At 44.9% G+C, this 17,575-nt stretch overlaps 1 protein-coding gene across 1 annotated transcript in view; it reads right to left on the bottom strand.

Annotated features, from left to right (window-relative positions):
• The window catches only part of PDZD2 (PDZ domain containing 2), a 206,213-nt gene that overhangs the window by 35,743 nt on the left and 152,895 nt on the right, over nt 1-17,575 (bottom strand). Inside the window, 4 exon segments of the mRNA XM_040579769.1 lie at nt 1,258-1,377; nt 2,036-2,184; nt 4,100-4,211; nt 15,883-16,053. Coding sequence (XP_040435703.1) covers nt 1,258-1,377; nt 2,036-2,184; nt 4,100-4,211; nt 15,883-16,053 — 552 coding nt within the window.

Raw genomic sequence — 17,575 nt, 5'->3', positions numbered from 1 at the left:
CCCACCTTCTTCGAGAAGCGCTGCTGCCCCAGAGCAGAAAACCACCCCTTGCAGATCTACCTGCAGATGGAAAATCGGGCAAACAAACACTTGGCTCGCAGCCACCAACACGGTGACTCTGTGGAAACACTTCTCGAGTCCCAGGTCTGCACAGAGACAGTAAAGCAAATGCTACTGCACACATTGTACGCAGTGCAACCCCTAACAGAAGTGACCACTCAAAAAGTGGGTGGAGGGCTTCCAAACGTTTGGGGTGGTTCGTGATCACTAGAGTCCACATACTCCCAGCTGCTTCCTAATGCTTTGGAACTAAATGCAGAAAGGCAGGAGAGGGTGGCTTGTCCCACAGGGAGAAATAATCTAATTCTTAGGAGAAAAACAGGGTCGAAACAATAAGTACATGAAAAATGAAGTAATATTCACGTGGAAATGTTATGAAAAAACCCGAAGCTCCCAAAACAAGGAGAGCTACAGCAACCATGAGTCAATCTACCCAAAGAAGTCATTATTTCTAACCCTTTGCTAAACTTAAAGCACAACAAGGAATTTGTTTTGTATTTGAGCTTGAAAGTCAAAACAAGGCTTTTTAGTCCGAAACATTTTCATCTGATGAATTCAAAGAGTATTTCAGAAAAAGTCACACATATTTTTGGCATATGGAAATGATAGCTCCAATACTAGTGTGGATTGGATTAGGGAAAACAATATACACCTTAGTTAATGCTTGTCTGTTTCCCCTCAGCATTCAGCCAGCTGGTATCTAGCAAATGTGCAAACAAATTACTGAGGGGAGCAAAGAGGATGCTCTGACCCAGAGAATTCAGCACTCTCAAGAACCTGTCTTTGGGTTTAATGCTTAACTCAGTGATTTTATTACTTTTTTTTTTTTTTACATTCCACACAGATAAAATATGCTTGCCCATAAATATGCATGCAAACAGGTACTCTTCTGTAGCCTCACCAACTTTGCATACATACATAGTTAGAGATCCGTTATTAATATTTGATAACTCAGTAATGACCAGATGTACCAAATCAGAATGAAAGCCACCTCATGTCAAGCCCATGAACAAACATCGTTTCCCCTGTATTTTGCAGGTGTAACTTGGGCATTTATATTTGAAAATGGGATCTGTTTATTATCACTGACTGTTATTATTGGCTACCTCGAAGGCTGCTGGAAGGCTTGGGTATGAGAAACATCTCTTAGACCGTCTTGCTACATGTGAGAAACCAGCCACATGCAGAAATCCTCACCTTGCCTTGCCCTTTCATCAGGACGATGTTGGAAATGATGGACGGCTGGGTCAGTCTCCATGGAGATTCCACTTGGGCAGCACTGAAGGAACGCGTGGATTTCTTCACGATATGGTAGTCCTAACAAACATCAGCAAACAAGGGAAGTTGTTCTGATTGCTTGGCACAGGCACTGGGATGTCATACCAGGAAAATTGCATGTGTCAGGGAAGGAGGAGGGGGGGATCTTCCTGATACATTGAGAAACATGTTCAAGGTAAGAAATCCTAGCTCATTACAGTCAAAGTGAATCTTGCCACAGTAATTTTCCTGCATTTCGCACAGTGGGATCATTTTGTAATGTAGCAGTCACAATCTAAATTAAAAAGATTAAGGGTAGCTTCATCATATACTGAAGTCCTTATCTGTTAAAAAGAACAAAGAAAGAAAGAAAGAAAAAAGACCCCCCAAAAAAAGCCTACATCATCAAATCATTAAAATAAAGATAAGCAGAATTTAATTTTTGTTTGAGTCCTCAGACCTCCAGAACTGCAACTCATAAGATCAGCCTTAGGACCTTCTGGCCACAGCAAGAAGTAACCTCCTTCACCATCCTCAGGGTAAAGAAGTTCTCCATAGGGGGCCAACACATCCCATTTTTGTGTTCAGGCTTGGTTTCAGTGCCCGTGATGTACCTGCATGGCCTTGTTTCACGACCCTCACTCCTACAAGCTCCAGATAGATCTTGAAGGACTGAGCACAGTGAGGTGCTGAGAACCAGCACTGCCCTTCCACCCACCTGCCTGGCTCCTGCCGACTCAAGCTGCTGGGGCAGAGAGTGCTTTCTTCCACCCCGGGAATATTTCACCGCTATTTCGTAATTCGATTCACCATTTTCCACTGTCAGCTCATCGTCTTCTCCCACGGACTCCAAGCGGGATCCAGCACCTAGCGAAAACCACAGAAACACCCCCCCACAAACATCTCAGGGCTGTTTTATCCTCTCATCAGCATGCAATAATCACTTCCTGCAAATCCCAGATTAAACAATGCCTTAGAACAACGCTATGCAGTTCCCAACCTGGCAGACAGAAGCTAGTTTTAGTCATCCTTTGCTAGAAACTTCTCCTGCTGTCACAGGTTTTCTATGATCTTTCAGTGATGCTGAACTCCTCAGCACTGTCGGTCATGGTAGTAAGGAAAAGCAGAAGATAATTGAGCCGGTAGCTCAGGGATAGAAAAGAAATTCAGCTGTTCTCACCCAATGGCACTTGCCAGTGCACTAAGCTCTCAAGCTTCATTTATTTAAAATTAAAAGACCTGACACTGTAGCAGTATTCATTTCTGGAGGTGTCATGTCACTTTGAGGGAATTTTTTCTGGAATGGAAAAAGGAAAAATGTGCCAAATAAATGCTATTTTCTTTCCTTCTGGCAATGGTCCTAGTTGTCTTAAAGAGGAGAAGAGTGCAGAGTTCATGTAAGAAACAGAATTATTTGTCTTGAAGGACATCCTGTAATTAGCTGCAGAGTACCCCAGTCCTCGCACCGGGGCTCCTCCAGTTTTCTCCAAGGTCCCCACAGGACCCTGGTCACAGCAGTTCCCACACATTTATCCTTGCCATTTCCTCACCATGCAGGGAAGCGACATTAACCCCTATTTTACAGGTGAAAACGCAAGACACAGACAGGCCAAATTCATGCAAGCTGGATTTCATGACGTGGTTTTAAGATTACTTTGAACCCATGTTAAGTTGGAGCTGCCACAGAAAGGAGCAGCTTTGCTTTCCTTTCACCTCGCTGCCCTGTCCTTACTCTGAGGACAAAGCTCACAAGCCATGGGCTGAGGCAGACCCACTGCAAATTTGCCCAGGAGAGCCCCAAACCCATTTTCTGCCACCTCTTCCTTCCTCGGAGGCTGTGCAAGCAGCACTGCCTGTACCAGAGAGGGATGGAGCACAGAGCTGGGGCAACCATTTGTTTTCACTCAGCATTAAAGCAATTTTGCCACCACATCCATAGGCACAATTTGTACTCACTTTCCAAAATGAAATTTAGATCCACTCCATGCTATCTGGTGTGAAATTAACTCTGGTTTTAAAGCTCGCCTTCCCTGGGCACACAGGGCACCGCTACTGCTGCACACAGCTAGGATGGCTATCTTGGCAGGACCCAGCATCCCAGTACTTCTTTCACTCCCAGACCCTCCTGGCACCTCTCCTTCTCTTTTCCTAGGAGGACAGTTATATTTCTGGTTTTTCTGCCTATCTGAACGCAGCTTCGGCTCCCACGTGGCAGCCCAGCCTTGGGACCAAGCTGGGGGATGCTCCAAGCTCACCCACAGCGCAGGGGCATCACTCATCACTGCTCACAGGAACAGGGCTGGATCCCCAGTGAGCAGCCAACACGCAGCCACAGGGGCTACAGGCAGAGGAGCTCCCTAGAGGATGCTATAAATATCTGAGTAAATGGAAATTAAGGTGAACGCAGGAGGGAGTGGCCTCAGAAAGCAGTAAGAAAAAGAATGTGATTGAGCTCTGCACAGAGGTTTACTGTTAAGACCTGGGGACAAAGCAATAGAAAATGTGGGGAGTATTTGCCATAATGGGTATTTTGGTGATGGCATGTTGAAACAGGGTGGGGAGAGAGAGAAAGTATGAAGCAAAGCAAAGAAAAGAAGCTTCCATAATTTTCCTTCATCTTTCTGTCCATCAAATAGTTCCATTCAGGAGGCTCAAATTTTCCTTCCTAATTAAACTAATAGGATCTCCAAAGAAAATAAGTATTATCTCACTTTCAGAGAGCTAAAATAAATATACAACATAAAAATTCAACTATTGCTATCTTTTATCAACACAGCTTTACCTTGGGATCGACTTCTGTATTTCAGTATGCCACTTCCCAGAGTTGGACTCTGGTTGTTTCCTTTGGACACTTCTGCACAAGCTGGATCTTGAGACTTCTCAGTTTCCATCACCTAAAAAAAGTGGGGGGAAAAGATTATTTACTTGTAAACCAGAAAAGTTGATGGAATTTCTCTCATTTTTACTAAGGGACAGAAAATTCCACTGCACATCATCTTATTTTCCAAAACATGTCATCATATTAAGCCAGCACAAATTTCTGTAAGTAACTTTCAGCAATGTCTTTGGACATTATTGCAAATCTTACCAATGGGTACAGGTATGGCTCAGCAGAGCCAGGGACCCCCTGCAGGGAACCACACTACTGTCCCCAGAGCGTTGGCAGCATCTACAGCACCTTGTTCAGGTGCTTCTACATGCATTTTAACTAAATATCAATATAGCTTTTATTGCAGTTTGTTTAGCTCAGCAAGGGTCCAGGGTCATCACAGAGAAAACCACTTTTTGAAAAGTGTTAAGTGTCTGGAGCTGAATGCCAATGTATAATGAAAAGCTAATTTAACAGAAGTTTATGAAGATTATACAGCTAAGCACTTAAAGGCCTGAAAATGCTCAACTTAAGTTTACATGTGGAATCGTAACCCAGCCCCCTGAGCAAATGCAGCAATACAGGAGTCTTTACCTGCTGTGTTTGCCTAGGTGTGGGTGACAGTATAAGGTGACAATAGATAATAGCATGCCGTGTCCTGCTCCCACACGGTCAGGGATGAGCAAAGCTGCCCTTTTGCAAAGCCCATGAAGACTCTCCCCAAGCCATGTCTTGTGGAAGACGCCGGTGATAACCACCTCCACTCGCTGCTTCCTCTACCAAGCTACAGCAGTCACGTTTCCCTAGATGTGCCGTTACACAGCGATCCTTGACATGGCTCAAGGGTGACCCGTTCAGTATACCTTGTGTTTCTAATACATGGCATCTGGGTTTCATTTGGAGGGTTTTGGGGTTTTTTTCTTTATTTTGACTGTACAACAGAAACAAAGTACAGATGCATTCTGCATTAACATATATTTCCATCTAGTGGGGCAAGAGGAAAAACAGGAGACAATTGCTACTCCCATTAAAACTTTGCACCCTGCTCCTTCACCTCATCGCAGAGTAATCCTGGAGGCTGCGAGCCTACAGACAGCAAAACCTCCAGCCTTACATATGATCCACAGAAGGGCACGCAGGCGCAAACACCAACACTAGGGAAAGCCTCAAGGCATTCTCAGTGGCTTCCTAAAATTACATTTTATCCAACTCGGCTTCAGACTATAATAAGAGGTAAAAACTTCTAAATTACCTATGCCTCTGTTTCTTATATTAGCAAAAATACTTTTCTGACACTAATTATAAACATGTAGAGAAAGACACTAGCATTTGCAATAAAGTAGGTACTCTAAGTTGTTGAGCTTGTCTAATAAACCACCGAGAGTTTTTATCCTATTCAGAAAACACTTAGAAATCCAATCCACAAAGCTTGAGAGAACTCCCTGAAGTCGTGTGTCTGTAATCTTTGGCTCTCTCGTAACTTGGACAAGAAGAAAAACCCAGCTCCACCTTAACCTTCTGGCCACATGTGAACGTATCGCTTTACTGTCTTCAGGCGGCTGCCCAGATTTAACCATGCCATTTTAATTTTCCTCACTTTCAAAGGAAATGGAGCTTATTATTTCAGTTCTGTACGCCTCTTATTAAACTAAACCAATAAATCCTGCTCAATGCCGTCCTGGCGTTAAGGACAAGGGGAGCTTTAACACACACAGTAGTTTGAAGGGAGATCTAAAAATAGAGCCCATTTTGCCAGTTCATTAAGTAGCTCCAGGATCAAGTGATGGTGACATCTCAATTGATTCCAAAGGAAACGGCACTATCAGGGACACGCGGTCCTGGCACCACACCAGAACGAAGAACTGCCCTCAGAGTCCTCGCTCGGGCAAAGCTCCAGCACGACCGGGCCCTTAATTAGGCAAGATGAGGAGTAGGATTATGAGAGTCTGCATTGTTTAACCACAAACAGCTTGGCAGACATCGCCAATCTACAAAAACAAGGCGGCACACAGGGAATGATACAATTTAATAAGCAAACTGCTTTACTGCTGCCGTTGCGGAGCTGCTAAGCTGCTGCCTTTCCCATCAGCGAGCCCCTCCAGCTCCGCACCGCGCAGCCCGCCGGCGTTCTCCACCGAGGAGCACCAGCAGCGTACAGACAAGTTTAACCCAACAGTTAGGGAGCGAAACAGCGAGAATTAGGACTGAGGTGCTTGCAGCATGCCAGATCCAGCCCTACCTGCACCGGCGAAGCGAGTCCACCAGCAGGTCCGCTGCCCTGCGTTGGAACAGCAACGTGAGCGGCCGTGCCCCTGCACACAGCAACCCTGCACAGGCTCCATGGCATAATTCCTCACCTTCTTTGATCCCAACAGAGCCATGGCAGACTTGTCCTTAAGCAGCACTACAGATTTAACCGTGAAACACCCCAACGCTGCTGTCCATCGGGCAGCTGGCAGGATGAGCCCAACGAGTCCCTAAAAGCAGCCAGCACCAGACCCTTCAGAGAAAGGTGTGAAACACCTGATGCAAACCTGGCTCCACCTGGTCCCCTGCACAAGGTCTTTCTTCCTAGTCCCTCGAGACTAGCTGATGCCATAAAAGCTTTAACCTTTCTAAAAGTTTTGGAGGTTTTCTTGCAAGACCTATTACAACTCTAGTTGTTCCAGTTATTTGTGCAGTCACTTATTGCTTTATGGGGCACAGCATGCTTTAAACCTTAAACGCATCTGGCAGGCAGGGAACTCCACAGGCCCCTTTACCTCACACAGAAAGTAAAATAACTTCACTTTTAAATTAGTTCTTTTTCAATTTAATTGAATCCATCTCCTAGATAAATTATAAACTCCAGCACTGTAATTTATGAGAATTAACACTGCAAATAATGCAGAGAACATGGATTTTCTAATCCTGGTCAGCACAGAGTTTTCCATGGCTTACTGCTGTGTTTTAGATGGTGCACAAAGGTGCTCAGATGCTGGGAAGGCCAAGACAAGCCAGCACACACTGCATCAGGGGCTGCAGCACCCAGGGCACCTTTCTGAAACACAGCACCTCCCAGAACCCAGGCAGCTCCCTCGGCTGAGCCATGGGGCTCACAAGTCCGAACCAAACCCAGCTGTAATTGTGTTTGGTGCAAGCTACAGGACTCCCCTCTTTCAAAGGGCATTGCATTGCTGCTCCCTTCTGTCATGGCACAGAGAACCAAATGGAGCCAGGGACAGAAGAAAAAGAGGAGGAATGTCAACTCCACGTCAGCAGTAACTCAGTGCTGTTAACTGGCATCTTAGAAAAAAAACCTGGTGCCCCAGCGTCTCCCGCAGTAGAAAGCTGCTGGGGCAGACGGCAGCTCTGCACGCTGGCCAGGGCAAAGTCCACCAGTGAGGATCCGGGAGGGCTCAGGTTTGGGCTATATTTATAGCACTGCTGGTGAAACAAAGCACCGGCTGCCTTCCTCAACAGCTCACCTGGGAATTACCCACGGCGGTACCACTGGGTGCAGCCTGTGCTTCCTCCTGCCTGGGCAAAGGGGATGGGAACCTGAGGCCTCCATTACCTAATCATAAAGAAAGTGTTGGAAAACTCCCGGTTCATGTGCAGCAGGAGATCAGGAAATCTGATAAACAGTCAAGAACTGGAGCTGCCCTACTTTTTGAATAGGTGGAAATGCCAAATAAACAAAACAAAAGCCTTTAAAGTGGTCTCCAGGAACATCTAGTCTGTCACTCTACTAAATGCCTGCATTCAGAAGCCACCCTAAGCCTTCACTGCAATGCAGCAGTTGCTAGAAAGGGCATTACTGTTAGCCTTAGGGGGTACAACCCCCCCACTGGTTGTTTTTATTGCTCTTTACCAAGTCTGTAGTAGTGACACACACAAACCGGCACATGAAATATAACCCGGCACTCACCAGCACAAAGCCAGCAGCAAATCTGCCTATGCACCCTCAGCAGATTGGAAACGCATTATGGGAGAGCTCAGTTGCTCTCATCTTCCAGAGCGCTCTATTTATTTTGTACAAGGCACTCCAAACCCTTCTTCAATGTGTTTGATACCAGGAGCCCCAGTGCGCTGACCATGGCCCAGAGGATGCTGGCAGGTTCTTGATGCAGCAGAATCCCAGCTGTGCTGGCTCCAAAGACTCACTGGTGCAATGTTGTATTTACGGTCAGGGCTGTAGTTAAGCAAAGCATATTTCGTTTTCAGGTTTCCAAACTGTCACTACAATTAACAATAATGTTTTGAAGAGACAAAACTTTTAAAATACCCTTTTAAATAAGAAGACGTGCAGGAAATGGCTAATGCAGCTAAGTTCTCCAAGAAACAGATATCACAGACAACGCGTGCCTTGGAAATATTAAGATGCTCCCAGCTTAACAGTTTCCAACCCTTTTTGGACCAGATTACTCTTCTTCTGTAACATATTACGATTTTCACTACAAACATCTTCTAAGCTCAAGGAAATCAAATGCATACATTTCTGAAATGGTGCACAAACAGATCACTGCTGTTTTCTTTTTTTATCCTTTATCCCCCAGCCCCCCCCGCCCCAACATCAAAAAAGCGTGACACGTTTGCGTGCAGTTTAGTCATTGCCCACGAGATGTCTCCGTGCACTGCAGAGAGGTCCCAGAAGACTGGTCCGGGTAAACAGAGGAAACAAACATGGAACTCAAGTTGTGCAAAAGCTGGTCCAGCTCCTCCATTATCTTCTTTAATAAACCCTCAGTTCGTGGCTTAGCACAAGCCCATGCATCATGACAAACAAATTGCTTCTGCCTTTTTTTTTTTTTTTTTTTTAAATGACAACATTTTTACTCACGGTGAGGGACAAAGCAAGCAATAAACAGTCTTCAAAATAAATAACTCTCCTGAGAACGAAGCAAGACCTTCCTAATACCAACATCAACAGCTGCAGAAAGCATTCCCATGACACAGCTGGTGGAGAGCTTTGTATTTCAGCTCCAAAGCCACATTTTATATCATCCTAAGTACACAAGAGGATATAGAATATGTAAGCATTAAGTAACTTTCATACCTGAATCAAGGCTGAAGCCTCATACGTTATACAGGCCACATTTATTCAAGCACAGCACACCTCAAATGAGTTTTAACCGAGCCCAACCAACACTAGACTGGATACACGCTCAAGAATTTGCAGATAAACACACTGCAGATGTGACTATATGACAATTCATGCTAACTCTCAAATCCTGCAGCCTTCATCATCCTTCTGTTAATGTATGTGAACTGCATGGCTGTGACAGCATATCTCTTGTTCCAGTGCCACGAGGGGGTTATTTTTAGCTTGTTAAAGGCAGTTCATCTCCTTCAAAACTGGGCAGCTATCCAAACAGCCAAAGGAGAGGCAGGCTGTACTCTATCTCTTGCTTTATGGGAAAAAACCTCATTCACAAAAACAAAGACCATGCAGAACCTGTACTGTAGATAAACTTGTGTTTCTATTACTCTGCTGACTTGGCTTTCAAACATATCACAGAGGAAGAGCAAAAGTTGTAATTCTGACCATTGTCTCTGCTGGTATTTATGGTCAAGTGAAAAAGGTTATCTTCCACTAGTCTGAGCAACAGGAGATATTTCACAGTTTGTAGGCTGCATCACATCAACAGGGAACCCTTCACAGCACTGGCCTCTGGGAGAAACAGTTTTCTCCAGGCTTGCCTTTAAGACAGAGCCAGCAGAAAGTGGCCCAGAAGGGCTGGGAGCCAGGCACAGGGAAGGATGCGACTGCTGCTGAGAAACTCCCTCCTGACCTCAGAATACTTTCACATTAACATGTCCTTGCCAGGTGAATTTCACAACGTGTGAAAAACAGTGATTCAATGACACTGCCCCCCTGGGGGCTTTTCACCACTCCTCCTCCCCCCCAAGCTCGTGCAATGTGTACCCACACCTTCCCCAAGCCCTTGCCAGTGCCACACCACCACTGTCAACCCATCACTCAACCCCCCCCCGGCAGTAAGACAAATTGCAATTTCTTATTTTGCTGTGATATGGCTTCTGGAAAGAAGAACAGCCACATTGGGTGAACAAGATTTGGTCCCCAATATTTTGTCATTTTCTCTTGCCCAAAATTCTTAATTACGTTCACTCTAAAAACTTGCACTTGGAGTCACTGTAGTACCCAGTATGGCTGCTCAGCTACAGCATGAGTGAAGGGCACTGCACGTGCACAGAGCAATGGATATGCTGGACAAGACCGTATCTCCGAAAGGTACAGTGCTGCCAGGCTTTCAACAAATGCAGCATTTACAGCTGAGCAGCAGCCCCAAGCCATACTAAGGTGCAGCTGGACCTTGCCCTCACCTGCCCCTTCCAAGGGTGATCTGGCATGAGGCAGGATCTGCAAACATTGCTAGCCCTCACCATGAAGAGGAGAAGAGTTATTAAACCCTTCAGCAGGACAAGGGCTGGCCACAACCAAGCTTCACACCAGGCTCTCCATCTCTACACCCCACTCCCCACCCCCCCACCCCCCACCCAAAGTAAAGCATTCCATTGCAAAAAGCATTCCATTGCAGAACAGATTTCTGCTAGCAACAGCTCTTTCTTGCTTTTTTCCAGCCATACAGTGCTGTGTTAGAGTGAGTCATGTTCCAGCAACCTCTTTTGAGACTGCAGTGCCCTAATGGGAACGAACGCTCAGATCCTCCAAGTAATGAGGGTCCCTCCCCGTGCTCTGCACACATTTAATTTTTGAGTTATGCTTCCTATTCCTTCTCAATGCTAATGCTTTCTCTGAAATTCTCTCCCAGTCTTTTCAGAAGAACTTTTGACCCCAAGAGTGTTTTTAAACTTAAGGCATTGTTATCCTCTTCCTTATTATGCTTGTATGGCTACAGGTAATTACGTACGGATTCCCTGGTAAGGCAGAAAGGCTCACAACAGAAAATAACTAAGCAGTCCTACAACTCAGATAAAAAATAGAAATGGGGAGGGAGGGGGGTTAAACAAATGCTTTTCTTCATATTCGCAAAACAGGTGTATTATATGTATGTATTCAGCTACATGTCTTGCTAAAAACACAAGTGGGTTTTGGCAGGGATAAGGAAACCCAGCTCCTGCAAAATCCTTTAACTGGAGACATCCTGTTTCTCTTGTAGGAAGATCAAGACCTTGCTAGGTCATGGACGTCTCTGCATGCAATGCACCCACACAGCTTGTGTGAAAGTACACATCAAGCACTTCAGGTCAATGCAAAATAATTAAACGTGAGCAAAAGGGGCTTGCCACTGCACAGCAGAGGGTCAGCACAGCTGGGGATGCTGCCAGCGGTTGTGTCCCCAGGCCTTGTCTGCACAGTGAGCTCAGGCATGGGGAGGCAAATTGCCTCCCTTCCAAGCTCTCCTCACAACAGGCAGGGATAACGATGACCTCCTTTTCCCAAATAAGAAACTTCTTTTTTGTACAGTTCGATTCTGCACAGAATAGATTCGGCTTATGGTCCTGCCTCCAGCATCACAAGTGGCAGATACCCAGGGGAAGAAAGCACAAGATAAAGTACAGAGGAACAGTCCCCAGGCTTCCCTCCCTCCCTCCAAGCAACTACAGATCCAGTCCCACCTCGAGTCAGACACCCTCTTCTTGTACTTAGTAACTTTTTGCAATTTCAAGCCATTAATATCAAGCTGGTCATTGAATTTAAACACTTCAAACAAAGTACTCAGATCATCATATCTTGAAAACATAGCACTACCAGAAACAAAGGCAAAAAACTTTTGAAGCAACAAAAAATGGCACATGCCTCTCTCTGGGGACCCCAAATCCCCCAAATTCTTCAGACACTTTGCAAATTCTTGGCAGACCTGCTTTCTCTTTAGAGTTCATTTCCCAGGTTGCTCCACCAGCCAGCAATGCAGTGACAGATTCGATTTCAAGCAACAGCAATACTAGGAAAAGTGAATTACAATTAAAAATAAATCATCAAAGGCAAATTATGTCCTATCATCCTATTTCACTCGCACATAAATGATGACATTTTTAAATAGCAATGTCAACTGCAAAAAAGCAAAATGGCTGTGTGTATGTGTGTGTGTGTGTGTGTAGTGCAGCAGGGCCAGTTTAAAATCCCTGGAGTGCCCCTGGACAATTCAGCACAACACAGCTCTGTGGCCTGGTATTCTGTAGCTGAAGTTAAGGAACATTTTGACCAAACTAGCTCTGAGGGGAACACACTTTAAGGATAATGATGTTACCCTTTTTCTGCCCAGCAGCACAAGTTTTATTGAAGTTTGAACTTTAAGGGATGTTTTATGTTAAACAAGGCTTTACATAAGGAGACTACGTAAAAACAGAGCTCCAATTAAACTTTATTATTATTTTTTTGTTACTGAAACACAACTGGACTTTCAAGTAAGACAAGTGATATTTCTCTCCAATGAAAGTTTTGAAGTGTCACTAACCTTCTGCTCTGTCCTGGGGAAGCTGACCAGCTCTGGTATTGTTTCCCTGGCTGGAAACCATAGCGCAAAACTTGAGTTTTAAAGAACCTGCTAACAGGCAGAATTTTTAATATGCAGCCACTAGAAAAGATAGTTCTTTCTTTTTTTTTCTTTTAGATTTGTCACTGAATCATAGCGCAAACCAGGCTGAAAGGGACCTTTAAGGGTCCCTGGTCTAGACCCCATCTCAAAGCAGAGACAGCTTAGGTCAGGTTCCTCAGGGCCTGGTCCAGCTGAGTTCCAAATAACTACAAGGATGAAGATTTGAACATATACCTTAGTTCCAACTGATTCTTTTTTCTGCCTGGTTCAGTGTTTAAGCAATCAGGTGCTAAGGCATTAATAGCAAGTCCATCAGGTCTATAAATTACAGTTCTGAATATTCAGTGCTGAACTATATTCACACCAAATGAAAGAAGACCTTAGACAACCTTTAAGAGCTCCTGCAAGTTTTGTATCTTCTACATTTGCTCAAGAACTAGATCTACACCGTGCTGGTCAGAAAAGGGACAGTGAAGCCTCAGCTGACAGTAAATCATTCTGAATTACTTGCTGTTACCTAACCACCCAGCACCTGACAGCATCCATTTAAGTCTCTACAAAGCCCTGCACAGTAAACAAGAAGATTCATTAGTTTCTTGTCAGAGGTGAGAAATCGGTGGTGAGGAAGGTAACTCCTGGCCAGGGCTGGGTTGAAAATCAGTTTCAAATCTAAGAGGTCTGATGCTTAAACTGAGACCACAGTCTCAGTTACCGGGTCCAGACCTTGAGTACCACCCAGCCTGGAAGTCTAAAAATTACATTTGCACTGATTACAAATAGTCCAGCTTAGTTCCTTCTTCAATCATCAGTCACAGTGACCCCTTATCCACAGTATAAATATAATGGAGTACATAGGAAAAAAAGAGAAAACACATGAGTACCATCAAGAGAGTGGCAGCAGCAAAGAACAGTAATTTCCAAAGCAATTCTGCCATGATCTGTGACTATACATACACATATATATTTTTTAACAAATTAATTCATGTGATGTCTCATATTCATACTGCCCTTGAAACCAGTTTCTAAGCTCTGCTATGAAATACCCCACCCCACCCCATCTTGCCAGGTGGGGGAAAAAAAAAAAAAAAAAAAAAAAGAGCGTAAAGTTTATCTTTTCCATACACATACCTTCCTGCGTCCTGCCTTGTGACACACAGGGTTTGCACAGCCCGGCTCAGCTCAGGCTGCCCTGATCTGATGAGGACGGAGCGGGTAGAGGGGTCTACACTGTACAGACTGTCCATCCTGGGCTGCAGGGAGTCTTGTCTGCACTCCCAAGGCTGAGATAGCAATTAAAGGGGAATGCAAACACATCCTGTGCTTCAGATTAGAAGAGGAAAGATTTCATATGCAGCTCAAGCAAAAAAAGAAAAGGTCCCAAGAGTCGCTAATAACTTGTGACATCCCTCTGAATTACATCCCCTCCAACAAAAAAAGCAAGAAAATCAAAACAGAAAAAGGAAGGAAAAAAAAAAGAATCTTGCTGCTCTTCTTCTAATGCATTTATTTTGCACTCAGATTTCTGTGATTTCCCCTCCATCCCCCAGCAATGTATTACAAAAGCAGACAGCTACTGCCATCGGGGGTAAGAGTGCCAGGTAGGCAGATAAATCAAACTGGCTCTGAATGAGGCTAGGACCACTGACTGCCAGCTGCAGTGGCACTGGGGTGGACAGACACTGGGGCAGGCTCCAAATGCAGGTCCACGCTGAAAGGGCTCTGGGCAGGCTGGTGCAGCTGGGTCTTCACGGTGGTGCACACCTCAACTACCGTGAGCTCTCCCTAGCATTATGTTAATCTGGAAAGAGAACACCCAATAAAAAAGCCACCCCTGAGAACCAGGCAGAGCCTTGCTGGAAAATAAGGAGCAAACCAAGTGACAAATAACTCCCAGTATGTGTCAAGAGTCACTGGAATGCCAGCAAGCTGCATTCTGAAGGCACATATAATTAAATTTTGACAAAATTTATTTTTATGTTCAAGCATTGCTGAGCTACAGCCTTATGAGAAATTACCAGAATTTGAAACACGATATAAAGAAGAATTTAGAGTATTTTGATAGCCAAAAGAACGCTTAGGTGCCCACTCAAGTTAGCACACAAACACTACACCTTCATCAGCATGCTAAGCATCCCCTGTTTGTTTGTTTTTCCCTTCCTCCTCCCAAAAAGGCACCCTGGCACACAGAAGAGGAGACAGTGCAGAAAAAACAAAACTCATCACAGTAGAAGAGATGTGTGAGAATGAGGTCTGTTACAAGCATAGGCTCAAAGAAAGTCAGAGATAACAGACAGGTATGAGGTGAAAACCAGCATCAGCTAGACTGCAGAGCGAGACTCATCCCAGACAGTGGTCTTTTGCTCAGAAAAGGGAAAGTATAACAATACAAAATCAAAACAGATCACCAAACCAGTATCACGTCTAAGCTGTCCAAAGCTTTAAGAAGTGTATCATAATAGAAGAGAAAATAAAAAATATAAAACCTTCAGGTGAATCCACCTGCTTTCCCTCACCAGAAAACCAGCCCACAAGCTCTTTAGAGTAGCAAACATAATTTTGTTCTTTGTACAATACAGCAGAGGCCCAGAACACCAATGAAGTTTCAGAGAGCTGCTACATTACAAATAAATAACAATAATCCACTTAATCTCTGCTTAATGCAGCCCTGAAGGGAATGCAAGTGAGATTATCAACTGGCAGCATTTATTCAGCAGTTACAGTTCACAGTCAGAAAGTCATACCCCTCCCCTCAAAAGTGTCTGTTGGCTTCAACAGAGCAAATAAAAACTCGAAGACTTGGATCACAAACTGTTAAGAACTTCGGTTACAAAAGGAGCGGAAAGAAGAGCGTGTTACCGCGTAAGCGCCGCGAGAGACTTTGCATCAGATCCAACAAAAGCAGTGGAAGTGGGTGGAAAACAATCCAATGGCAGAGAGAAAAACAAAACCATGGTTGCCACATAGCTTGGAGGACATGAGAGCTCCTGCTCCCAGTGCTGCTGCTTTGCTGCAACACACTAGGATGCTGTGGTAGATGCCATCCCCGTTTCAGCTTGTCCCCTACATCCCATGCAAAGAAGGGCTGGATGGGACCGCCCCGTCCTGAGGCCATGCCAGGCTGTAGGAGAACGTGACAGATGAAAACAGGCGTCAAGAGGGAGAGTAAAAACATCACACCAAAGCCACACTTACAGCGACCAGTTTTTCAGGAGACATATTCACTCCCTTCACTTCAACATCTTCTTCTGGCTCTTCATTTTCCTTATTGTCAGTGCAAGAGACAGAGTCTTGGACTGAGCAAGTGCTAAGCAAGTCTGGCAAGCTGGTAGATGGGTACTTCAGAAAATCCCCTTCAGCAGGTTCCTACCCAAGAGACAACAAACATGTTACATCGCATGCAGAAAACCACTAAAGTCATGGTGAAACTGCTTCATTTCACCTGCCCAGTGACAGCTCTGTGGCAATTCTCCTCTTGTTACACACTTCCACGTGCCCAAACTTTAGTGGTCCAGTTAGAAAAAAGCAAACCTGATTTTAAAGCACATATATAGAAAGTACAGGCCAATATACATCTAAACCATTTAGATTTATAAAGGCGATTTTAAAATAAATGCTTCCCCAGCAGCCTGCTCCTTCCCACTCTGGGTTTTATTAAATGTCACTGCAAGCAGATCCAGAGTTTACAGGCCTTATTACTCTTTTCATTGCATCCCAAATCACACTCTGTGTTCCCGCTCCCTCCCTGCAGATGCCCCTTTCACACGTTTGTCTACCTACACACACAAGAATAATACACCAACAACCCTACTCAGGAGACCAAAATGAAAACTGACCCACTGATCCTCTACCAACTCAGCCCTGATGCTTCAGAATCTGTTTACAGTCTTTGGCACCTTTTCCAGGAGGCAAACACATGCATCAGCCAAAAGCAGTGGCCAGACATTCATTTTATTGCTTTCAGAACAGATCCTGTGTTCAAGGGCCCTCACCGAGCCAAATGGCAAGGCTGCTTTCCCATACCAACAAATAGCGCCCAGAGGGAGCTGCGGGGGAACACTTCACCTATTTACACCTTTTCTGAGACCGCCTGGAACACAGCACAGGCTGGATTCCCCACCACTCGCCTTTCCAAGTCCTCCTCCCAGGGGCATGAAAAATGTCCAAGCACACAGAGCGTGGGCCAAACAGATTCACAGCCTGATCAGGAATGTGAAGTTTTATGTGATAAGCTTATCTGCAATGATTATTTTGCTGCAGTCATCATATGAAAGTACTTTTAAGGATAAATTTATGCAGTCTACCATCTTGCATTTTAGCTGAAAGTCCAATTGTCTAAAGGAAATACAACATGTACCTACTTCAGATCCAAGTGTGGTGTTTCCAGAATAAACACCAGTGGGCTTAATACCAGGCTGTGAACCTACAGAAGCTCTTCAATGAACTTCACTGTCTAACCGAAACATTAGAAAACTTACAGGTTGTTCACACTGAATATAGTGAGATAGAGGCTCTTCTTGAAAACCATGAGCATAAAGTGTCCTGGGAAACCATAAGAGCACCCAGACATTAAACGCACAGAAACCTGCATCAGGTTGGCTGGGGCAACCTGAAGATGAAGCTAAGAAAAAATTTATAAACACTGACACAGTGCCTTACTGACACTTCACACTCCGCCTGGAAATGCAGGTTTACAAGCAGTCCCTCTGACACAAGATCCTCTTTCTCAACAAGGGGACCGAGTGCCCCCTCACCAGGTTCACAGGTGACCCCCAGCTGGGGGGAGCGTTGATCTGCGGGAGGGCAGGAGGCTCTGCAGGGGGGTCTGGGCAGGCTGGAGCGATGGGCCCAGGCCAGTTGTGTGAGGTTCAACCAGGCTCAGTGCCGG

The sequence above is a fragment of the Falco naumanni genome, chromosome Z, assembly GCF_017639655.2.
Source record: "Falco naumanni isolate bFalNau1 chromosome Z, bFalNau1.pat, whole genome shotgun sequence".
In the NCBI taxonomy this organism is placed as follows: Eukaryota; Metazoa; Chordata; class Aves; order Falconiformes; family Falconidae; genus Falco; species Falco naumanni.
This window is presented reverse-complemented; position numbering and strand designations above follow the sequence as displayed.